Source organism: Buteo buteo, chromosome 10 (assembly GCF_964188355.1).
Source record: "Buteo buteo chromosome 10, bButBut1.hap1.1, whole genome shotgun sequence".
Classification (NCBI taxonomy): domain Eukaryota; kingdom Metazoa; phylum Chordata; class Aves; order Accipitriformes; family Accipitridae; genus Buteo; species Buteo buteo.
In genome coordinates this window covers 9,870,559-9,895,002 of record NC_134180.1, presented here as the reverse complement: position 1 = coordinate 9,895,002, position 24,444 = coordinate 9,870,559, and the positions used below count along the sequence as shown (strand labels likewise).

Here is a 24,444-nt window from a genome sequence, read left to right as displayed (position 1 = left end):
AAATACTTTTAATGGAAAACCAGTACTGAAAAGAATCAAATGATGGCTTTTCTTTGAAACAAGAAAAAAAAAGTCTTTGCTAGAACAATTTTTGTTTAATTTTGTGACTTCTTTATACATGTTCACATGAATGAATGAATGCAATTTCGTGTTTAAAAGGACAAAACCAAACCACTTTTTGTTTTGTTGAAACCTATATTATCTCATGAGAACGATTTAGACCTTGGGTTTTTTTTTTTTGCCATTTTTAACGTCATTAAAGTGATATGTGCACCATATACAGTATGTTGAAGCCTGAATTCTACTTCCTTCAATATGGTGTTAACAAACATAAAAGTCGGTCTTGAAGCTGCTGTGGGAATTGTTAGTGGTTTAGTTGGAACATATAGGTAGCTAAAGGGGAGATGGGGGGTATCTGCTGTGGAAAGTCTCTGGGAATACTTACTTAAAATGGAGTAGGTAGCCTGCAGTAAAGGGGTATGCCTTCAGCTGTGTGTGGTGGTGAGATTATATGGCATTAGGTTGGTTTAATATCTCTGAACTTGTAGAACTTTATTGCTTTATATCAGAATAATCCAAGTCTGAAGTTCTTGAAGAAATTTGTGTCCCAGAGATTTGTACACACGGACTTTTTTAGAGGTCTTCCCTGGACTCCCTGAGGAGGAGGAGAACAGGTAGACCAGAAGAAGATTCAAGAAACCTTTTAAATAATCTAGATTTTATTTCCTCTACAACTCTTTTACCTTCAGTATTAGAAGGCTTGCATAGGATATCGGAAGGGAGACTGTGTACTTTGCAGTGGTAAATTAACAGAACATTACCCCACATGAAGGAGTAGGAGGGAATGTTGAATGCTAAAAGCTTAGAAAACTGTTACTCATTCCTCTTTGCTTAATGGTCTTTTGAAAAACATTAAATATTGTTGTTGCAAAATGGCAATACAAGAAAAAAGATCTTTTGTAGGTGATGAGCTCGTTTAGCAACACAGTATTCTGATGCTTAAAACTATGAGCCAAGATGATAAAAAAAATGCTGTGCGTTTGCTTGACAGTTATGCTGCTAAAAGACCAAAACAATAATACATGCTTTATGTTTTCAAATGGACTGCTCCAAGACCCAGTCTTTATTAATTTTTCACTCTGGAAAACTGCAGTACCATTGGCAGGACTTTTCTCTGGGTGATTTAGGGTAGGATGCCCAAGTGTGCTTTTTGATTTGCTAGGCTGGTTACAGTGGAGCGCTGTAAGGTTGAATTGCTTTCGACTCACTGAGTTGGGATGGGGGGGAAGAGATCAGATGAATAAAAAGGAAGAGAATGGAAAATAAAATCCCCTCAGAACCTAGGTTTGCAGCTTAAGAGTTTGCGTATTAAAAATAACTTTTCTCATTGGTCAAAACATTTAAGACCAGAGGAAAATGTGTTGAGATTGTAAACCTATAGGTGTTTTTGTATGTTGATAATACAGTGGCTGGTATGGAAATTACTAGACTTCAGTTTTCTTTTGCTTGTACAGCTTGACAAGGCACTGAGGAATTTTTCTGGAATCACTCATAAAAAAGGTTCAGAAAGAAGAGCCACTTCTTTTCAGTAAAATTGTTTTGCAAATACTCTATTCAGCATCAGTCCATGAAAGTAATGCCAAATTTCTAAAGGCTTTTAATCTATGCTAGCATTTATTTTTTTAGTTTTGACAAGCATAATATAAAGATTCATGTGCTTTTTATAGAAATCCAAATTTTTTTAAAGTTTTGTTGAAGAGGTCCAATTAAAAAGATGTTTGGATCATGTGTTCACTGGACTTCTGCCTACAAAAGGAAGGATCTGTGTGTGTGTTCACCCATAGTCCTGTCCTGATGCCATGTGTAGAACAGCTGTCGTGGAACGTGTCTCCTTTCTGACCTGAAAAGATTATATTGAATAGCTGATTCCAAGTAATCAAATGCTGGTGCTGCACATTATATATACTATAAATGTATTTTTAGGTTGTCGGATTATTTATCCATGTGTTAATTCTGTATTAAAGTTACAGCACGTGGAGTTTTTTGTGTCTACAATCAATTGTATCAAAACTGTTCCATGCTCTCTAGTACTAAAATAAGTGGTAAGATCTCTAATATCTACAGAAGCATTGTTCTTTACTGCAACAAGATTTTTACACGTAAGCGTAGACCATCAAGAACGTCTTTGTTTTCGTTTAGCAATTAGGCTAAAGGATATTGTATGGACCCCAGGCTTCCAGTAATTTGGGCTTAAAGATGGTCAGGATTTGCTGTACTAGAACAAAATTGCTGTAATATGAATAGAGTGAGTGGGAAGCAACCTGCAGTTTCCTGGTATCAGGAAGGAACTGTTTGTCACTGAAAGAGGTGAGGAGGCAAGCTAGATATCTGCAAATGCTGTCACTGAGGCCTCTGTTACTTGATGCATTGATTCTGTCTTCCCTGCGCTGCTTTTCAGCCTCAAAGACGACTGGAAAATATTTAAGGAAAGGATATTAAGACGGAGAAAGACTCTTAAAATTCCATCCCCACATCCTTTAATATGACCTGTTGTTCTGTCTCTGATGCTTCCTATGGGCACCCATCAGAGAGTAGATTCAGCTGAAATTAGGGGCTGTAAAAGTTAGTATTGACATCTAAATAAAGTTTCAGATCTATCCATGGAGAGGGTTACATCCTGGTTGTTTTAGGTTTCCTGATCACATTCTTTATAGAAGAGGAACAAGAAAACAGTGGTAATAGTGGCCATGGAGTTCCTTATCTACAGTTCACTTTTGGGATTAAGAAATGAGCATCCTCAAGGCATGTAAAGTGCTTTAACAAATCTTTGAAATTGTCCAGTGTAAACTGCTGAGACTAGACAGCTTGCCAGTCCTTCTTCAACAATGCTTGTCTCTTTGTACCTTAGGCAGCTGGGAAGCCCACTCAGTGGGGTGGTGATTGAGTCACATCTCAGGTTTTCTTTTTGTTCTTTGCCCTAATTTGAAAACATGGTAAAATATGACTTTATCTTTGGTAAGTGTTCCTGGCATCTCTAAAGCCTAAAACCTGATTGTGTTGTAAATGAGGGCTTAAGTGATACAGAATAGTTCTGCATCACTGGGTGCATTCTGTGACAAGTTTTGCAGAAAGTAGAGCACATGGGTACCCTGTCTTTCATGCTCCAGCGTGGAGGCAACGAGTGAATGTGCTGTCATGCGTTAATGTGGAAGCAGCAGCCCGTGTGTTTCAGGAGTGAAGGAACTAGGTGCTCTTGTGGAACATTAAGACTGTAAAATGTAATATCTATAGTAGAAGAGAACCAACAATTGTTCCTGTCAAACTGTCAACATTTCTTTTAAAATTGAAAATGAACTTTGTAAAGATCTATTGTGGCGTTGCTGTGGCTTTGCTGCATTCCAGTGCGTAGGTAAACAGCACTTGATTAAAAATTTTCATGCTATGAGGATTTTAAAATGCTGGACTGGGAGTAATTGATCCCAATATATAATCTGGGAGAGTCAGTGAATTTTATTGTGTTTCTCTGAGTTCTGTTTTTTCGAGGTAAATGTTGAAGCAAGCTTGTTATTCTGTGTTCTTTCCTTGGGCTATCACTTAACAGCTTTTGTTTGTTTTTAGAGGATTCAACAGTGAAAGGAAAACCTAGTGAGAGAAACAAAGAGAAAAAAGCAACCAGACCAGTGCGGAAAGTGCAAAAACTGACACGGTTGTCAAGTCCAGAGTCCAAACAAGGTGACTAGCTCTACTGTAGAGGGAAGACTGTGGCACGTCCTTCAGAGATGAGTTTTGTCTTAAGAAATAAAGAAAAATTAAAGCATATTGCTTTCAAAGTCTTCTCAGATGTGCCATAATGCTGTTGTAGTGTGTTTGTAATCTGTATGCTGCATTGGGGATGTGTATGTTTTTGTTGGTTGGTTGGCTGTGTGTGTGGGTTGTTTTTTTGGTTTATTTTAATTTTCTGCCTTTCCACTTGCTGTGTGCACCACCTTATGGAAACTGCTGAAGACTTGGCGGGGCGGGGCAGGTATCCTTAGGTATCTGTCAGGCCAACACAGGCAAAAAGGCTACAGCAAAAAGGCAACACAAGCTACAGCTCAGTGAATAACTCTGAGAGGAGGAATAGAGGTGATATCAAAATCAGTGCCAGCAGGACTTGCTGCGTTGCACTCCTCTGTGAGGAGGGGCTGCAGTGAAAGCTGTTCTCTTATGTGATTTCTCAACGGGGAAGCAGAGAACAGGATGTCCTTCTGGCTCTTCTCTGGCTGTTGTTCTTCTATGTCCTGTGTCAAGTTGTTCCTGTCCTGCACCTTCAGTTCTGGCTTGATCCATTCTGGCTTTTTCAGTTAGTGAAAGAATGTAAAAACACGTTCCCTGACAAGTCTTACAAGTCTTGATATTTATAAAGGAATGTTTATTTCTTTTACCAATTAAGAATTTTTTATTTCCAGTGTTTTCTGACATTTCCACTGTCTATTAAATAAAATTATTTAGAGAAGATTATGTGAACAGGTTACTGTAGAGCAGTGCCTTATAGTAGAAAATTAACGGTATGTGGAATTCTGTCAGTGCTGCTTAGTTTTCCAGTAATGTTAATCTTCGATACTGTGTGTAGCAAAAGAGTTAGGAAGACTTCCACATCTGCTTTGTATTTTGTTTTATTTTTCATACAAAGTAAGTAGTTATGACTGCAATCACACTACAGAGCAATTATTTTTTTCTTTAAGTACATGGGAGGTGATGTGTCACTTGCACCTTTTAAGGTTTTATATTTCTCCTTACATACAGTGACCCATAACTGGTAAACACTTTGTGGAAGAAAAAAAAGCTGCTTTAAAAAATTATTACAAAGGGTTTTTTTAGAGAGTGAATACGCACTTCTGCATGCTGTAAATCATGACGCTGCGTGTGAATATTTTGTGGTACTAGATGCTAATACTTAAAAGTAAGTGATAAGCATAGATTTGCTCCTTCCTATGCTGATCAATTCGTACTTAAGGAACTACACTAACTTACATATCTTTGACACTTCCAAGTGAGGGAGGAGCACAGCGATTGCTACAATTTTTAATGGCAATGGTTATTCTCCATAGTGGATTAAATGTGAGGAGAATGATGGCCTGAAATCCCTAGAAGATAAGAACCAGATCCAAGTGGCATATCCGCGATGGTCCGTCCTCCTCCAGTCATAGCAGTAAGAAACTGCTTAACATAGCTAAGGCTATAAATAACCACAGCTCATGTTCTGCTCCCTTAGCGTGTTTTAGTTCAAACAGCTGACTTGAAATGGAAGATGAGACTTTACGCTGCCTTTTTAAATGCACACAGAAGTAATTGAGAACAGTGAGTTCGGCAAGAGAACCCCTTTGGCTGATAATGTCTGTTCCAAAGAGGCTTGTAGTGACGTGTTTCAAGTGACAGATTTATAAAATACTTGGATAATTTACAATGCAAGCAAAGAGTACTGTTAGTAAATGAATGAATAGTGGGCTACAGACTTCTGACTGAAGAAGATTCCTCCTTCTGGTTTAAAATAACAAAAAAAGAAAAGAAAGGGGGGTGGGAACTGAGGACTGGGATTGCCAAAACACTGTTGGGCTGCTGTCCTGGATTTCACTTGAAGTTGCTTTGGTAAAATGTCTTAAAAGTCCTGTTGGCCCCAGAGTACAATCCCTTTTTGTCTGGCTGTGTTTTCATGCTGCAGTGTCTGGGTTTGTTTAGGCAGTGCTGTCAGAGGTAGAACCTGAAATTGAATGGTTAGAAATCAACTGCAAACTGTGTATTCAAGTTATGTACTTTTCTAGCAATAACATACTGCTAAATGGTCTGAATTAGGTTATTAATTTCCTTTTTTATATGATAGTTTTCTCCAAAGCTTAAGGTCATTATTTCAAAAAAATAGTTAATAATATTGCAAGTTAGTGGGCTGAAAGGTGAGTTGAATAAACCTTGCATTTAATCTAACCAATATTAGGTAGAGATGCCGCCGTACCCAGTTTTTATCATTTAATTATATGTGGGATGGTAAAATAATACTAATAACATTTTGATTGGGTTTCTGTCACCTGTGAGGTAATCTGTTCTTGAATTAAGTATCAGCTAATAGGGTTATATCTTAACTATTTTCACTCCTGGTACAGAAATCCCAGCTAGAGGACAGTGAGTTAGTATTGGCATAGAACAACTGCTGCTTGGTATTTTTTAACCTCTCACAAGACACCTGTCTCAGCGATTAATTATCTGTAAAAATCTCTGAAGTTTTTGTTTGGGCTTTTTTTCCTAGACTATCAGCTAATATTCTTTTAATATGAAGATATTTTTTTTTTATCTCCCACCTTTATTTTTGTTCTTCTTATTACAACTTTTTAGATGCTTTTCTCTTTTTTCTTATTTTCCTTATTTAAGTGGAGATGAACAGCTTCTTCTCAGACCTCTACAATTATTTCCCCTCTCCCCCCCAGTAATGTTTGCTTATACATTTTAGACCTGTATAACCCTTTTTTACATCAGTTTTTGTAGGGCTTTAATGTGCTACAGTATGTTCTAGAGTGTTACATTGTGTTCTATGTAGGCATGAAGCACTGATAGTTGTGTGATTCAGCTGTTGAGTGTGTTGGTGGTACATCACTGTTATGACTGTTTTGTGTAACTGTAGCCATACCACTTATGCAGAACTAAATGGTACAGAAATGATTAAGGGTTGCAATAAATACTACTTTTTGATACGTTGGAAAGTCCATCTAGTGCTTGACTTTTATTTATTACTTATTGTGCAGGTGGAAACTATGTAATAAGTGCATCTTCCTGGCGGGAGGGACAAAAGCTAGTAAAAAAGATACTGGGTCCAGCTCCCAAAATAGAACAGGACAGAAGAGCTGTATCTAGTGACAGAACAGGACGAGAACGAACTGCCAAGTCTGGTAAGTTGTACTTTTATCACTGGACTTTTTTCATTTAATTTATTATATAACACTGCAAGTCTGCAGAATAAAGAAAATTTCTGAGATAGAATGTAATCAGTTTCTTATTAAAATAACTCCTATTTTTAACCTGGAATTCGAGGGTGAAGAATTTTGCTCACATCCATGGTTGGGATGCATAACCTCTCTTCTGGGTAGATTATGAACTTATCTCAGTGTCATGGGAAGCCTGCCCTGTGCATGTGACTCAGAGCAGTACATGCTGCGAAAGTGCTCAGGAGCTCTGGAAAAGATGGGAAATAGGTTGCAACCAAAAAAATAGATCACCTGCAATCTGTCTTTGCCTCTTGAAGCTAGTGGGGAAGGGAATGGCTAGCAGTGGTCCAGAGGCCAGTTGAATTTTCCAGATGTGCTGCATATAATACCTAAGCTATGGTTGGGCATCCCTGTTTTACAGAAATTGTGCTTCTTCCAGATACTATATAATGTCATCCATGTGCATCATAAATCTTCATTGATTCCTTCACCAGGCCTTTTCAGAACTTATCCAGAATCTCAGACAGGGCAAGTAAGAGATGGTGGTAGCTGCTGTGCTGCTTATGCCTGTGAGGTGGTGAGGCTGGTAAAAGTATAAAGGGTCTGAGCTCAGTCTAAGCAAAGGCTGCTGTATTCAGACTATGATAGTGGATGAAGCAAAAGCACATTTACAGTGACATCTGCACTCCTTCCTCATCCTCACTTTTGCAGCTGTTTCAGAGATGGCATGTAATTTCCCAAATTTGATTTTTACTTGAAATATTTGACAAGTCTTATTCTTTAGCAGGCTGTATTGGAAGGACAGGTTCAGATTCTAGGCTGGATGTTACCTGTAAAACCTCTTCAAGAAGTTCTGAAAGGTCAAGAAGTAAAGTACGATCTGAGAATAATCTGAAGAAACTGGAAGCTTCTCTTCCAGATGGTAACCAAGAAGATCATACCTCTGTAAATAAGGACTTCTTGCCGGTGGAGATACGTGGAATTCTCGATGACTTGCAGTTGGATTCCATGAGTACAAAGCAAGAGAAAGATGTGGAAAAGCAGAATCAGAAATCTGTTTTGCCTTCTCAAAATGCCAGGAGCCACAGTCCAACCAAAAGGAAACCGGACAAGATAGCTGCTAGTGAGGAGCCTCAGGTGATCTCTAAGAAACGCCACTACGATACAGATGAGGTTCGTCAGTACATCATCAGGCAGCAAGAGGAGAGGAAGAAGAAGCAGAATGAAGAGAAGAAAGCACAAAAGGAGGCAACAGAACAGAAGAACAAAAGGCTCCAAGAGCTCTACAGAAAGCAGAAGGAGGCTTTCAATAAAGTGAAGAATGTGCCTCATCCTGAGCCTTCAGCAGCCAAACGGTTACAGGAAGCCTATTCTAAACTATTGCTGGAACGTACGTTTTTAGAAGAGCCACCTCAGCTGCCTACAGTGCAGGAAACACAGGTATAGCTGATTCACTGACTTAACGTGTTGCAGTTGTTTGCAGGAATAGGAGGTGGTATGTTTAGGAAGGTCATGACTTGTCCTGGTCTGGTTATCAGTTAAGAAAAAGGATACAAAGAAAACTGTGTAGTGTTTGCTTAAACATAGTGGTTTTATTCTGGAGCCTCCTTGCTAGTGGCTGCTTTTCAGCACAGCAAGGCTTACGAGAAAGGTGAATGGAAATCATCTTTCTATTATAAATAGAAGCAGAATTCTGAATATTAGCTAACAGCAGCTATAAAGGTTGGCCTTTAAGAAAACTGTAAATATCAGTCAAACCGTGAATTGAAGAGCTTTGAAGTTGCTTTCAATCAGTGGACAAACTTCATTAGGGGTGAGTTAAATAAGTTTGCTAATCAGAAACTGAATATGAAAGAAGATTAATAGATGGTAAAAGACTAGTATAACTTTGATGTGTTTGGCTGAACTAGTTCAGTATGTGTGGAAAGATTTTTTTTTTCCCAGTACATTCTGCTGAGACAAAAGCATAAAAGTCTTGTGTTTTTAAGTCTGTGTGTGGTAGGAGAGATGTGATACTACACTGAGAAATGTAAGCATTTTCAATTTTAATGAGAAAAGAACTTCTAAACTCCTGCAGACTTTTGAAAATGTGTTTTTCTGGTTGTCTTCATTTCTAGCCCAGACCTGGTTATCAACCATCTGGGGAATCTGACAAAGAAAACAAGGCTCAAGAGCGTCCTCCTAGTGCATCTTCAAGTAGTGACATGTCGCTTTCAGAACCACAGCAGCCGCTACTGAGGTGAGCCATTGTGGGACTTTTGAGAGAGGAAAATACTCTAGTTTTCACCTCTGAGAAGTGAAACTGGACTAGGCTCTTAAGTTCATGTTCTAGCAAGAGTAATTGTCTTTATGGCAATTATAATGTTTCCTTGCAGTAAAGAGGAAGCTGATACAGGAAAGCATGTGAAAATTTTGGCTATGGGTATTTAGTGAGTCTGTAATAAAGTGAATGGTGGTTGCTGTTAATCTTTTGCTGACATCATGAGGGTGCACATTTCATATTGGAAGACATATGTCCATTGCCATCGGACAAGAGAAGCTGGTCATATGAATATGTCTGTTGATTTTTTTTCTTACTTGATTTGTTCAGTGTTTCTATTTAATCAGTTGTCTTGGACTCAGGCCTTTAGTTACTGTCTCTGAAGTACTAAAACGCTCTGCTTCTGCTTGGAACTAGCCTTTCCCTGTTACCTTTCATGCTGCTTTCCCCATTTTTAATTGTTCAGTGTATTACCAAAGTTTTTCTTACTGTAAGTAAAGGTGCCTAACGAAACACTTAAATATAAGGAACTAAAAATCCTAGTTCTTGCATATCCTTAATATCCCTGTTGTCCAAGTGTGTCTTCGTTTTTAATTATATAATGAATGCTTCTTAAATATATATATTTGCTTCATTATGTGTACCTTAACTTGGTCAAATCCATGGTGACTTTGTAAATTCAATGAGACCTGTTTCCTTTCTGGAGAAGTTCAAGGAAGCACTGGGAATGCTTTGTAGTACCATGTACAGAATAGGCTGCTAAACCATATGGTAGTAAATATTGTTAGTGTAACATTGTAAGGAGGAAATGTAAGTACTAATAGTAGGGGAGAGATGAGATTTAAAGGGCTGCATGTGTTATTTGGAGAGCCTCATAGTAACCAGAGAAGCAGTTTTTTGTGAGGGACTTTCCAGGTTTCCTAGGGTTCAGAATATGTGTGAGCGATATTTAGTGAAGGAAGGTCTCTGCAGAGCTCCTGTCATGCAAATGGGAGCTCTCTGGAAATAAAAAAGATGTCTTACAGAACATTAAACATCCTTGCATTTCCATTCCTCCTTTTCTTTAAGTGTTCTTCATGCCTACCCTAAGTGAAAGCTCCAGTGAAACATGGGCTGGCTTCAACTGGAGGGGGAATGCTGGGGCTAAGAAATTCCAAGGGGAAAAAAAAAAAAAAAAGTTTCCTCCCTTTTGAAGTTAGGAAACTTTTGGAAAAGACTTACTGCTCATGATGAAAACACCCAGCTTGTTATAACTCTAAAACACACAGTACACCATAAATGGCATTTCAGATTTGGAAGGTGCTGTGTTGGTTGCGTGGGAGGCTTTTTTGTTTGTTTCTTTGGGGGTTTTTTGTGTTTTTTTGTTCTTGGTGTTTTTTTTTTTTTTTAAATAACATTCTGTAACTGTTTACTGTCCCATTCCCTGCCCCTCTGATTCCACCAAAAAGTATTTCTTCCTGAAAAATAAATTTGTGTTAATGATACTTTCATCTAAAACGACAGTACTTGTGTAAATCATCAACTTAGTAATGCTGATTTTTCATTTCAGGAGTGATTTGATGGAGCCTCCGTGGGTACAGCCAGACAGGTTGAGCCCAAGAGTCCAGCTCTCTCACCCGCAAGCTCTCACGGGCTCAAGTGGAGGCCCTTGCTCCCAACACTGGAGTCTGGAGCAGATGGACCTTTTGTCAAAGGAGTGTGATGCAATGTTGGCAGGCAGGAGAAGCCATGCTGCACCTATGGGATCACTGACCTTGATGCCTCAGCCATACCTGAATTCACCTGCTGCACAGCAGAATCTCTTAGTAAAACCTACTGCTAGCCAATATAAGAGCAAATTAGATCGGATTGAAGCTTTGAAAGCTACAGCTGCTTCCCTTACTAGCAGGATTGAAAGTGAAGCCAAAAAGTTGGCTGGGGCTGGTATCAATTATGGTACCATGTGGAACTCAGACCGTGAATTTATGCAAGAAAACCAGGATGATGGGCAATGGGCAAAGGCTGTGAGTCCTCCTGTGAGAGAGGAAAATGAAGATGCTTTTTCAGCCAGAATTCAAAAAATGTTGGGTACCTGTGTGTCTCATACAGCCTTTGATGACAACCTTCCTGGGGTAGGCAACCTTAGTGAATTTAAAAAGCTTCCTGAAATGATCAGGCCTCATACTGCTGCAGTTAGCCTTGGAATGAGGTCCCCCGCTGCTAACAGGCATGAGGGGATACTAGGACATTTATCCAAGAGACAGACTGACTCCCCGGGGCGTGAAAACCAGGCTTATGCTCCAAACAAAGCTGTAATTCCTCACGAGTCCAGCATCGACTCCATCAGCGAAGGGCCTCTCCTGAGTGACAGAAGCCTCTCTGAAGAGGAAGGAAGCCAGCACAAAGAGTTGCCACTGAAGATGCTGGAGATGTTAAAAGAGAAGGATTTCTGCATTCGGGAGAGAAATGCTTTTGAGCCCATAAAGGAGTTTCAGAAAGAAGCTGAGAAGTATTTGCCACTTCTTACTCAGACAAGTGGCGCACACAGCAAGGGGCCATGGGAGGAACTGGCGAAGGGAAGTCCCCACAGTGTCATCAACATCTTTGCGAAAAGTTATCAGCTTCATGGAAAAGGTAAAAATGGAAAAATTTCTTGAAGCTCTTGTGAATTACTATTTTCTTGGTCTTACTACTCCTTACACTTTATACTTCACAGGTAAGGAATGTGCTTTTAGATGTCTCAAACATGAATCTGTGTAAGGCTTTTCTACTTTACTTTTGGATGATAAATTATTTCTCCCACCTTTTGCCTTCTTGTCTAAGGAAAAAAAGAACAACACGCCCCACATACAATTTTGGGCTGGAAGAAGATTATTTTTGTGTTAGATTGTGCTGTATTTCTAGATCAGTAACTAATTCATATGCTGAGTTACATGTATTAAGGACACGCATAATTACGGAATTGTGAATGTAGAGTTTACATTTATTGTATCCAAAATTGCATACTAAATCTAAATTGCCCAGAGTACATTTGGAAATGGTTCTCTCCATCATGGAGAACAGACCCTCTGGATTGGAGTGTGCATCCTCCTACTATATACACACTCCAGATCATCTGTAATAACACATCATTCCTGTTTCAGTTAAGGCAGAAAGATGAAATGCATGCTTTATGCAGCACTTACTTTGTGGCATAAACATGAGTGCTTGGATATGTCCTGAGTTCTTGCTACGCAAGAATAATATAGCTTTACTATATTATTAGAAACGTGTAACTTCAGTGGATGAATGATGTGGACTTTCCTTTTGCATCTTTGCTCGTGAGTTATTCGATAATGTCTCAAAGTAGGGCGACAATTAAACCTCTCATAACAATCTTTGATTTTGAGAAGGTAAGGTTTTGGTGTATCAGCAGGGAAAGTCTCTTGCTTAAACAAGCCCATTTCAAGTGTTACTGTCTTAGGGCATGCTTTACAAGTGTCTCATGCAGGATGCTTCATTTGATTTTCATTTTTTGTACAAATTTATTCGTCATTTTGAGTACTGTTTCTCTTGCCTTGAATTCCTCATTTTGAGGAGGAATGTTTTCTAACAAGTTGATTTTTATCATGTATTTTTTCTTGATTCTTTTTTTTCTTCATTTTATTTCCCTTAAAGATGATTGCATTTCAGTTTTCTGCAGATGACTACTTTCAAGCACTGTGCTCTTCAAGAATGTTTTAGCTAGAGTGTGTTAATGGAGTGTTCAATAATTTACGAAAAGATGGAAGACTGTGCTTTTTACGTTGTGTTAAAACTGCCATGGGATGTCTATACTGTTGTTTTCCTGATGTTTTTGTGTTTGAAAGGAAGTCTTTGTAACTTGTGGTTGGGAGCATTTTAATTCCTGCAGCTTTATTACCTGTTTTATGCACACTTACATTTGGTATAATTTTTGTCTTTTTGCTCCTTTGTCCACACTTTAGTGTTTGATGAAAGGTCGAATGGAGGTTCTGCCCTTCTGCGCCCTTTACTCCCTGCCATGAGCCCTCCCGAGAGCGTGGTTTCTTACGAAGATGATTTTGCCTCATCGCAGGGAAGTGGCACTTTAACAGACAAAAAGATTGCACGTGACCTCAGGTAACTCTATGTTAGACTTCTTGTAAAAATCAAAATGCAGCATTTGACAGAAAATAGTTAATGAAAAATTGGTTTCATAATATGCTGGATATCTTTTCTGTTGTGCTGTATTGTAATACTAGTCAAAGTGATGAGGTATTTCCGTAGGACCTTGCAGTTAATATAGCAACCAGCATGGTTAAGACATAAAGATTAGAGTCAAGTATTCCTGTTCACTGTCTAATTTTTGTTCTTCGTTAGTCTGGCAGGTAGCTTTAGGCAAGGGTCTTAAGCTTTGTAGTGAGGTGAAAATTAGTTCTCCAACTTGTGTGGCTGGTATAATGCTCAATGGGTTAGTCTTTGTAATTTAGAAAAAAGAAGCGATATTTGAAAGTGTTAAAATATCTTCAGTACTTCAAAATTTTGTAAAAAGCCTATAATTACTTTCAGTAAGGGTTCAGTAATGCTTAGTAGTGGATACATAAATTGCCTGTAAGAACTTTTAAACCTTTTGTTCAGACTAAAATTTGAAGACTGTAAATTCTAGACTCTCCGTGTTACTATTGAATTCACGTGGCTTCCTGAATTTCCTAAGACCCCTGTTTTGTAATGACATATATTTACATCTTTTGGGCACCTTGGGGAAGGCCACATGTACTGTGTTTATATTGGTGGTACTTTACCTCAGAAGAAAGGAAGGTAAAAGGTAGTTTGCACACTGAAAATGTTGACTGCAAAAAATGTTTTCTTTCCGATTAAACTTCTTGATAGGTCTTCTGTTGGTATTATTTAGTATATGATGCATTACCCCCTTATTTGCAAATCTTTTGTAATCCTTTATTGAAAATCACTAATTTCTGTCAATTTACTGATGATATCTATATGCCCAGAGATTATTTAGAATGCAGTCATATTTGGAGTAATTCTTACGTTGTTCAATTCTGTAGTCAAATAGCTCTTAAGAGTTAGCATTGGAAAGGATGATTGCTACCCATCTTTTACTATTTCATATTATTGGATGAATGATTCAATATGTTCAATATCATGTAAAACTTTCTACTGTTTTAGCTGTAGTAGCTTTTAATCTCAAAATCAATGCTTTCCAAGATGGGCTAGTTAATACAGTTTTAGCCATCTGTCTCCAATTTACTTGTGCACAGTGTAATATGGGAGTTGGAAGTCCTTAGTTAATCACTGTCAATGTGGTCCTTTTTAGTGTTGCTGGCAGCAGTAGTTCAAGCATTCAGGAAGAAGTTCCTAGTAGGAAGTCTCCCCATGAACTTCGATCTGTAGAGCTTGCTTCTCAGCATTCATCTGGACCACGGTCTGCAGCATCTTCTCGCTCATCTGCTTCCTCTAAAAAGAAGGGGAAAAAGGAACGTAAGTGCAGTACTTCACTGTAGGGTTGTTTTTGGGTTTTTTTTGAAGGAGGCTTTAGGGTTTTCTTGTTATGAAAATTGCAGTCTTTCTACATATCTAGAAACTGTAATCTAATACAGATAGGCAGATTTATTTATTCTTCTTTTTGAGTGATTATTCTCTGACCTTAAAATGCATCTGAAATTAAATAGGCAAGAGGTTATTAACAGTATTGAAAATGTTTCCTTTTCTAAACCAGCCTTCTAACAAATTAGTTAGTTTTAATATCATGTGGGAACTATCCTCAGATTCTGGACTGAGAAGATTCCAATAGACTGCTGAGAAATCTGAGTTATGGCCACATTTATGAAGGTGACAACAAGTTTGCCTGTATATGCTTCATCTTTGGATCACAGTTTTCATAGTGCACAAATTAATAAATACACTTTTTCCTACAGTAACTTGTACATTACAAAAACATGAAGAAACTTGATATGTGGTACAGTCTTATTATATAAGCAATGGTTGACATAAGAAAAAAGCTAGTTTTAAAGACAATAAAAGGATGAGAAAAATAAGATGGGATATTCCAAATTATCTCTCTTACTATTTTTTCAAAATTCTCTAGCTTACCCAAAGAAAGCTAGGCTTTACTCTAATTATCTATTATTGTGCTTGTTTTCTTTATTTAAACTGATAACGTTCTGAAAAGTTAGCTGAGTGACAGTTTTGCTGACAGTGGACACAATATGCAGAAGAGAACTTAATCTCCTGTAGGAAGCTGCCAAATTTACATTTCTTGCTTGTTGGATTTATAGATTTCTAACTCAAAGGTATCTTTAAGTGGGGAAAAAAGTTCTCAATTATTTGTTTTGGGGTTCCTGATGGCTAAGATATTCATACTTAGAATACCAAATGTAAACTTTTTGCAATGTTGTTGCTTCTTAGGGTTGGACTCTTTCAATGGAAGTTCTCACCACTTCCCTGTGGAAGAAGATAAAATGCTATCTGAATTAGAGTGGGGATCCCAACAGACAAAGAAGTCCTTATCAAGTAGCAGAATTTCTAGTAAAGATCATGAGCAGAACCCAGATACAGACAGCACATTAGAAAACTTGTCTGGACACTCCCTAATGAGGTAACATGAACCTTGTAAGACTGTATGCAAATATAACTAAGCTTGGTAGTGTTGTGGCATGTTATTAAATGGCTGTGTCTTTGGGTGTGCAAAAGGAAAGTAACAGAAATAATCAAACGTTAGTAAGATAAGCATGCAGAAAGCGTTTTTTCCCCTGTATTTTAAATATGAAAGACCAAAGTAGATGTCTGTAGTAAGAGCAAATACAAAACAGTGATTCCTCCCCAAATAACCCCTCTGTTTTTGTAAGGATAACTGGCCAATAGAGGTATCCTGTCAGGTTCAGTACCATAAGCATTAAAATACAATTTTCGTTTTCCACTTCTACAAATGGTCTGTAAGAAGGGGGGGGGAGACAGCTAGTCAACTTGTGCAGTCATCTTGCTCTTTTCAGCAGAATCCACAGACATTTTTGGCTAGCCTATCCAGCTCTGTGAGTTGATGCTTTTTGAGAGATGAACTGATACTCAGAAAAGAGTGTAGAAAAAGGAAAAAATTCTAATTTTCTGTTGCAACCTCTGTATGTCTAGCTATGAATGCAGTTTTTCCGCTAATTGTGCAATGAAGGTGGTTATGAAATACTCAGTTTTCACTGCACTTTTTTCTAAAAAGCAACAAATAATACAAATGGTCTCTCACTCATTCTTTGTGGGTATGGAGTGGTTCCAAGGTATTGACTTATACTGATGACTTTCAGTGATGCCCAGTTTTGGGTTTGAAAGGTCCTGTGACCTACTAAGATGTGCCAAGTAAAGCAGAATGTCTTCCTAAGGGATTTAAGCAGCCACTGTTAATCCTCTTTGGCTTAATAAAATTGGAATGGTAAATTTAAGAAGTGTCTGCATAATTTTTTGTATGTTTGGAAAGCGATGTCTTCAGCTGTCTCTTAAGAAGAAATGTTTCTGTAGTATTTTACTATTTAAGTCAAGTTTTGGTCTTCAAGCATTTCATTGCATTTTGGTGACAAGAGATTGAGACTCAGGGCAGTGGTTTATCACATTCAGTTGCGTTCGTATGCTGACAGTAACCTGTTTACTTTTTAAAAATACTGTTCATCGTATTTTGATATCAAAATATTGCCCTGATTTCCTATGAGTAAAACAAATTTCTTCACTCAGACTCTCAAAACAGATGTGTGAATGCACATGCAGGTGAGTGCATCCTGCAATGCCATGTTCCTAACAGAAGGCATTGAAACTGCTTGTCTGGTCATGTAGATACATGTAGATACTATGTTAAATTTTTTTTTTTTTTTGATGTGTGCTAACTAGGTTTAATACTGGGAGGAAAAATTGAGTGCTCTAGAAACTTAACCCTAAACTGAGATACAGGTACAAAGCCCGTCTTATGAGACCATTTCCTAAAGGCAGACTGGGCCTGTGCAAACCATAAAAAACTGTTGCCTTTTGCGTGGATTTGTTTGGTATATATAAATGGAAGAACTAGGTTATTGCTTTATTGTCTTATGATATGGCTGGACTTAGAACAACACTGACTCCTTCCTTTTTTTGTTTCATTGTCAGTTTCTCGGACAAGGGGAGATCCCAGAAGACACCGACTTCTTCCCCATCTCCTGGTTCCCAAAAAATGTTGCAGTTTGATTCTATAGGCAATACAGCAGAAAGGGTCAAGTCACCTGCTGGCTTTCCTGGAAGTACAGCATCAGGGCTGAAGCCTAACGTAGCCTTCCCTGACTTGAGTCTGGGAACTAGTAGGTCTGTAGCAGGAGCAGCCTCGGCAAGTGGTGAGTTGTTTTGTTAAAACCATACTAATCCCAGAGCAGGTTGTTTGGGGTTTTTTTCCTTTATTTTTTGATGCGGGACACTAAAGTCTATGGAGGTTGACTAGTAAGTCTTATCCTGCAGGATGTATGCGCTTCTCCCCTGCTGGTCTTCAGCATCGTTTATCAGCAGAATTGAACTACCTTAGTGCTATTGAGGAGTCTGTGCGACAGCTTTCAGATGTAGAACGAGTACGAGGCATATCACTTGCACAGCAGGAGAGCGTTTCTTTGGCTCAGATTCTAAAGGTAATGGAAAAATACTTCCTTGTCTTAACCTTCCTTTTTTATTCTGCAAGAAAATTAATCAAATTGGGCAAGTTATGCCTTTGTTAGCAATGCAGAGAAATCATCATGGGCATGATGGAGCATGTCTGATAATGTCAGTTTTTTAGGATTAATATCTGTTATCTTTTCTATTTTAAGTCGACACCAAGGAGCTGGTGACTCTAGAATATGTGTCATTAATATACCATTAGCTGGAATCACTGCTTTGGTTGTGTACTTCAGTAAAATAAAAACTTGATTATTTACTAGGTTTGATGTTGGGTCCCAATGCCATGCAGTGTAGTTGTTCAGGCTGGATCATTTGTCTTATTCCATGAAGAGGATATTTTTGTTTGAACTTTCTTATGTTGACAAGATTGCTTTTTCTGGTTTGTTGAATTAATTGGTCTCCTAAATCATCCTTCTTTCTACACTGTGATGGAAAGAGTATGGGGAATGTGCATTGTCTACTGCCTACTTAAAAAGGGAGACGGTCAGTTGGTAGGCTGGAAATTTTACTTTAGCAGAAGAGGCACCACCAGTAGAGTAGATCTAGATCTTTCAGAGGTAGTTGCAGCCAGGGGCTAAGGCAAAAAAAGCTATTCACATTTAACTTGCATGATTAAAACTTGTTTTCCTAATCTGTAGGCACAGCAGCAGCGCCATGAACGGGACTTAGCCCTTTTGAAAATCAAGGCTGAACAAGAAGCTTTAGAAAGTCAGAGACAACTGGACGAGGCAAGGCAGAAGGCAGCTCAGGTAATGCTGCCCTTCAAAAAATGTGGAGTGTGTAAGAGGCAAAATGCTGTAAGTAAATCCGTGCCTACAAGTATTTTTAATTTGGAGCTGGGAACATATGGAAGTGGTGAAGGGGTTTAATAGAGCTGAAAAAAAGCTCTTAGGGGCCAACTGCCAATTTCAAAATTTTTTCCCCCAGATTGTAAGAAATAAAACTGTAGTTATTATAGCCAGAAAATTTTGAAGGGCTGAACTGGCTGTGTTTTCCGCATAGGTACATGCGGAGTCACTACAGCATCTCGTCCAGTCACGGCAGGAGGCTGTACAAGAGACCCCATGTAAGGCTGCAGCCAAGCAGGCAGAAACTGCAGCTCACCAAATCCATGAGGTGAGGTCCTGAGTGAAAGGAAAAAGCTGTTCTAATTTCAGTATTATTTGGAATACTATTTTGCCATTAGGTTGTTCTCTGTTCAGTGTCATTCTCAGTGCAACTTCTTCACCTTCTTAACATGACAAATGATAGGACTTCAAAGGAGCTTTTTTGGCATCGTTACTCAGAAGTCAGTCAGCAGCCTTAAATTCCTGTTCACTATTCTTATGATCTTCCAGTTAACAAACTGTTAAGAAGTTTGTTCTTCCAGGATAGATTGATGATAGTCAACACAACATCTTTAATTTGTAAGAATTACACTCCATCGTGGATTGATCCTGTATCTGTTTCATGTGCAAATTTGATTAGAAAAGCAGGGAAATAGCAATTTCGCTTACTTTTGAAGGTAGGAGACCAACAAATAAGTAAAAAAAACCCCAAAAAACAGGAGGGGGGAGGATCTTCAGCAGAGCTCTTAATGTGGTATAGAGTTTGAAGTTTTCTTTTTTTGAGTCGCTTCTCATTCTTCTCGTGGCATACAGAATATTTATTAGTTTTCAGTTTTGTTTATCAGTTTTTATACTTTTTGTTCCCAACACGTAGCAGTTGCTTCACTCATAGCTAAGGAAACACAGTAGCCAGAAAATGCTTTTGCTTTTTCATAGTTTAGTAATCACAATGACTGTGCATTAGGGTTATGGGATGGAGTGTGGAAGGCTGGTGGGTATGAACATAACTGTTTCTTCAAGGCTTATGTACATTTTGGTGCTCAGCAAGGCTGTTTTTGTGATAGGTAACGGGACTGTAGAATAATACTGATGTACTTGTTCAGGGCTTTGTTACATATGTGAAGTTTAATTTTTGAAGAGACAAGAATGGGTTAGGTTAAAGGAGCAGAAAAGCTCAGGCATCTGAGATACATGCAGTGGTAGCTGATAGCAGGTAGTGAAGTCTTGGATAAAGACAAAGAAATATTTGTAGTTTATAAAGCCACAGTGAGTGAAAACTAATTAAGAATCAAGGTAGAAGAAACAAAGACAGCTTTTATTTGGTGTAAGATTTTAATTTCTTTTCTTGCTCTAAGTTTGAAGTCTGAGAGTAAGAGGTGCTTGTGGAGAGGTTGTTGGGGGTGACCTGGTCAGTGATGATGGGCTAGCAGAGTAGCTTTTCTATCCACGTTCACTAGTGACTCCTGATATTCACTTGTTTTTATAAAACTGTATGCATTACAATTAATGCATATATTAATCGAAGAATTAATGAAGAAGCTCAGTATGTGTATTGGAAGTTATTGAAATACAGCTTATTGCTACCTTCAAAACCAACCTGAGTTTCCTGCTGTACAAGAGGCAGATGTTTGAACAAGAAGAAAAATAGTAAATTCTAAAGCTTCTAAAAACCAGTGTTATCTGCTGTGATTTCTGAAGCTCTTCTTATTTCTAGTCAAGTACACAGTGACTGCCATATGTTAAAAAGGAAAAATTCATAGCTATCTCTTGATTTAATGTTGCCAATTTTAGACCTGGTAATTTGCATAATATTGGAACTTTAAACCTATTGCTTCCTTTAGAGTGGAAATAATGTTGCTCTTTGGGCAAGATGCACTTTCAAATGAAAAAGAAAACGTTGTTTCTGGCTTTTTTTTTTCCCCCTTAATGTTTTATTATGTGGGAATCATTCTAGTGATCAGAGTTTGCTTAAGTTGATCAGAATGATATGGTAAGTAGTGTCTTGCATGTCTATAGTTTCATATCAATAATTCATCTCTGCTTAAATTAAAAAATATGTATTTACAGAGCAGTATGCACTTTTTACAACCAAAATTGGTAAGTATGTAACTACAAACCATCTCAAAACCATGTCTTACACGTTTGTTCAATAAATCAGTAAATTGACTATTTTCTCTTTCAAAACCATTTTGATGCTAATAAGCTCATTGTATTCCTTTGGTTTTTATTGTACTCAGATGACAGAGTTAGCACGAACCCAGATCTCAGATACTGTCAGCGCTCCAGCTGCTCCAGTCACCACCTTGTTTGACCACCAGCGGCAGCATCATTCAGAGTTCATGAAGCAACTGAGAGCCCGAGCTGATACAAACAGGTTTTCTCTAATGTTTCACATCTTGGGAAGGGTGAAGTAAGATAGTTAGGTTTTGCTTCACCTGTTCTTGAAGAAAATTGTAAGATGTCATAATGAATGAGCATTTAAAAAGAAGAATTTAGATTCCATCTTTATGCCCTCAACAGTGTACGCCAAAGGTGGCATTAACTGGTTATATGAAGCTCTATATAAAAGAGTAGAAAAAGATGCTCTAAGTGTTTTCTGGGATGATTTAACTAGTCTAAGCTTTAAGTGGTCTTTTCAGAAATTTTAACATTTACTACTTCTAGTAAACTGATGAAAGCTCGTGAAAACTATTAGTCTTTGTTTTAAGAGAACACAGATTCATCCAAAACGCTTCTGTTTCTCAGGAAATGTGAGTATGCTGCCATGTCACAGGGTAAAGAGGAGCCAGGTGACTCGAAACAGACATACTCACCAATGTTTGATAGTTATTCAGAGTCCTCAAGATCAAAGGTTCATGATCAAAGGTAAGATGGGTTTAGATTATAGAGGATTTTTTTGCTATAAATAAGAACTAAAGTACAAAGGAATATCAAGATAGTTCCGTCAGTATTTTTTAAAAAAAGAGGGAAAGTCAGTATTAAACCTTCAACAGGTAAACCTGTCTTATATTCCAGAGCTTGAAGGTTTACGTGTCTACCAGAATTGACTTTGTCTTTAATTAAAAATCCTACTATACTGTGGTCCACAGTGTAATAGTATGTTGTGTATTAATATCTTTAGTTTTGAATTTGCTGTTCTAATTGGACACTTTTTCCTAACTTTAGAAAAATTGACTTCCACATTTGTTTACTCATTCAGCTGAATTAGCAAGAGTCTAGCAAGCAGGTGAAGTGAAATGGTTATCCCCCCCTGTTTAGCTCTTGTAAGACTGTATCTGGAATACAGTGTCCACTTTTGGGCTCCTTTGTAAAGAGAAGACATTAACATACTGATGCAATTCTAGTGGTGAACCACCAAAGATGGGTAGGAGGCTGGAGTACGTGATATAAAAGAGAGGCTGAAGGAACTGAGCTAACTTAACCTGGAAAAGAGAAGGCTAAGGGAACAGAGATCTAGTTGCAGTATCCTAAAGGTGGGTTGTTAGGGAACATGAGGCTTCACTCTTCTTGGAGGTGCACAGTGAGATGGCCAAAGGCAATGGTGACAGATTCCAGAAAGGGGAAAATAATCGGGAAAAAAAATGCTCCCTGTGAGAGTGGTAAAACACTGGATTGGAGGTGCAGGTAGGTTGTGGGAACCTCTGTCCTTGCAGGTGTTCAGAACTTGGACGAGGCCTTGACTTTCGTTGGATGAAATACCTTCAGAAATTGTTGAGCTGAGACTATTCTGATTTCTGTGCTGTGGCCTACTTGCATACTTCTATTGCATCACATTTATAACCTAAAAGTCACTTTAAGTCTCTGTTTATCTCAATCTTTTTCCCTGTTCTAAATATTTGCAATTTATGCCCTTCTCATTTTGCTCTGTGTCTTTTTGAAATGGACTAGAACATAGACTGGAGCATATGTTCTGAAAACTCAGTGCAGGGACCTGTAGAACTGCCTACTCTGTAATGTGCATTACTTTCTATTCTGTTCTCTGTGAATCTGGCCATTTTGTTAGGGTTGGTTTTTCTTCACTTCTGCTTTGCACTGGCTTGAGTTTTTACATAAAGTGCCTGAAGTGCTGCTTGTCTGAGGTTTAGATTTGACTAATTTCTGGTGTTATTTTTCAGTGTCTTGCCTGTGGATTTCAGCTTTTTGTTTCCTGATCACTTACCTGATCTAGTTAGGTCCCATGAAGTTTCTCACAGCCCTTCTCTGATCTTGACCAACTAGAATGATTTTGTCCTCTTGGAGTTCTAATTTAAAACAGTATCGCTGTCTTGCTCATACTTTTTAAAAACTGTAAGGAGAGATGTTTGCAGTGGTTTATCATCAATACTCATTGCCAGGTAGAGGGTGTGCATACCTACAAACCACTTGCCTTCTAAGGTAGAATAAATATAACAAGTTCTGCTGTCAATCAGCAGCAGCTTCATGAGACTTGGAATTTTGAAGTAGCCAAGCAGCATTTTAAAAACAAACCCAAACCCTCTGCATGTTGATTATTACTGAGATGTTAATCGTGCTATGTACGGTAGTAATGTAAAATAAATATTTTGAAATGTGCAAAGTAATTTAAAAAAAAAATCATCTCTTGATAACCCAGTAGTACCAGCAGCCGCCAAGAGAGTCCTTCAGTTCCATCTTCTAAGGAGAATGAGAAGAAGCTTTCCCGTCGTGAAAAGATAACTAGCAGTATTGAAGAACAGGCTCATACTGGTGTGGATGATTCCTTGCCGAGCGATAGTATTTTATCAATGCCAGATGAAAAAGGTTAGCCATATTGTTTGTTTGTGATGAATCTGAAGGTGGTAAGGGGGGCAGGAGGGAGGTTCTGTTTCAGAATTAGTTTCTGAAATAAATGAGGGAATGTGTGTGAAGAAAGCTGATCCCCAGGTGAATTGGTAGCCTCTTAAGAGGTAACTGAGGATGGCACAGTGAGATGGGAACCTTTGAAATTCTGCACATCAGAGTGGTGGATTCTGTGGGCTGTTCCACTTTCTGCTGTGCTAGCTGTAGCTGAATACGCAGGCTGAATGCCAAATGTTTCAGCAGCCCCAGGAATGTGTTTATACTTGTGTACAGTAGTCTGTTAGGTCTTTTGAAGCTAGATAACAGTATTTCACAATGTCCTCTTACTCAAGGTCACACTTTTCTAAACACCCATTTTTCTGCATTAGAGTAGTTATGTCCCTTTCTTTCCTGCCCCCCCAGCTTTACTGAGATGAGGCGGAGTAAAACTGCATTCATGGTACATACCTAAGTGTAAAACCATTCCACTGATTTCTTCCTCAGATTCTGCTTCTGTTGCAACAGAGTATTCCCTGAAATTTGATGAGTCCATGACAGAGGATGAGATTGAGGAGAAGTCCTTTCGGTCTTTACTGCCCTCTGAGAGTCATCGCAGAAATAACTTGGAGAAGAAACGGGGTAATCGTGATGATTCTGATGAGGAGGTCTCCCCAGAAAAAACAGCTCTGTCATCTGTCAAGGTAGGTCAAGCAACCATAGTTAAGGTAAATCAACTGAACTGAAATGGTTACGCTGATGAGCTTCAAGTGAGCCATTCTTAGCTGTGTTTGCAAACTTTAGGGCTCTTTTCCTCCCTGTGGTTCTTTGAGCATCTCAAAACATAGAGTTGTATGAATCATGCTGTATGTCACTGTTGCACACTTGCGATGACTTGACTTATGGAACAGTCCATCCAGGCCTCTACCTGTTTTCTTGAGGCTTTGGAGTGACTTTTTGAGTTAGGTTATAAAAGCCCAGTGGATTAAGTCTTCCTACT

At 38.4% G+C, this 24,444-nt stretch overlaps 1 protein-coding gene across 11 annotated transcripts in view; it reads left to right on the top strand.

Moving 5' to 3' along the window:
- CEP350 (centrosomal protein 350) overlaps positions 1 to 24,444 on the top strand; it is an 82,082-nt gene that overhangs the window by 21,672 nt on the left and 35,966 nt on the right. For 5 of the 11 annotated variants that reach the window (XM_075038538.1, XM_075038539.1, XM_075038542.1 and 2 more), the window contains exons 8-23: positions 3,619 to 3,732; positions 6,774 to 6,917; positions 7,738 to 8,393; positions 9,071 to 9,192; positions 10,763 to 11,826; positions 13,158 to 13,311; positions 14,507 to 14,670; positions 15,598 to 15,787; positions 17,311 to 17,531; positions 17,653 to 17,816; positions 18,483 to 18,641; positions 18,847 to 18,960; positions 20,909 to 21,045; positions 21,417 to 21,536; positions 23,263 to 23,429; positions 23,952 to 24,148. In XM_075038538.1, the coding sequence (XP_074894639.1) occupies positions 3,619 to 3,732; positions 6,774 to 6,917; positions 7,738 to 8,393; positions 9,071 to 9,192; positions 10,763 to 11,826; positions 13,158 to 13,311; positions 14,507 to 14,670; positions 15,598 to 15,787; positions 17,311 to 17,531; positions 17,653 to 17,816; positions 18,483 to 18,641; positions 18,847 to 18,960; positions 20,909 to 21,045; positions 21,417 to 21,536; positions 23,263 to 23,429; positions 23,952 to 24,148 (3,887 nt within the window). The remainder of the gene's footprint in view (positions 1 to 3,618; positions 3,733 to 6,773; positions 6,918 to 7,737; positions 8,394 to 9,070; positions 9,193 to 10,762; positions 11,827 to 13,157; positions 13,312 to 14,506; positions 14,671 to 15,597; positions 15,788 to 17,310; positions 17,532 to 17,652; positions 17,817 to 18,482; positions 18,642 to 18,846; positions 18,961 to 20,908; positions 21,046 to 21,416; positions 21,537 to 23,262; positions 23,430 to 23,951; positions 24,149 to 24,444) is intronic. The other 6 variants (XM_075038545.1, XM_075038547.1, XM_075038543.1 and 3 more) reach the window with 4 other exon arrangements.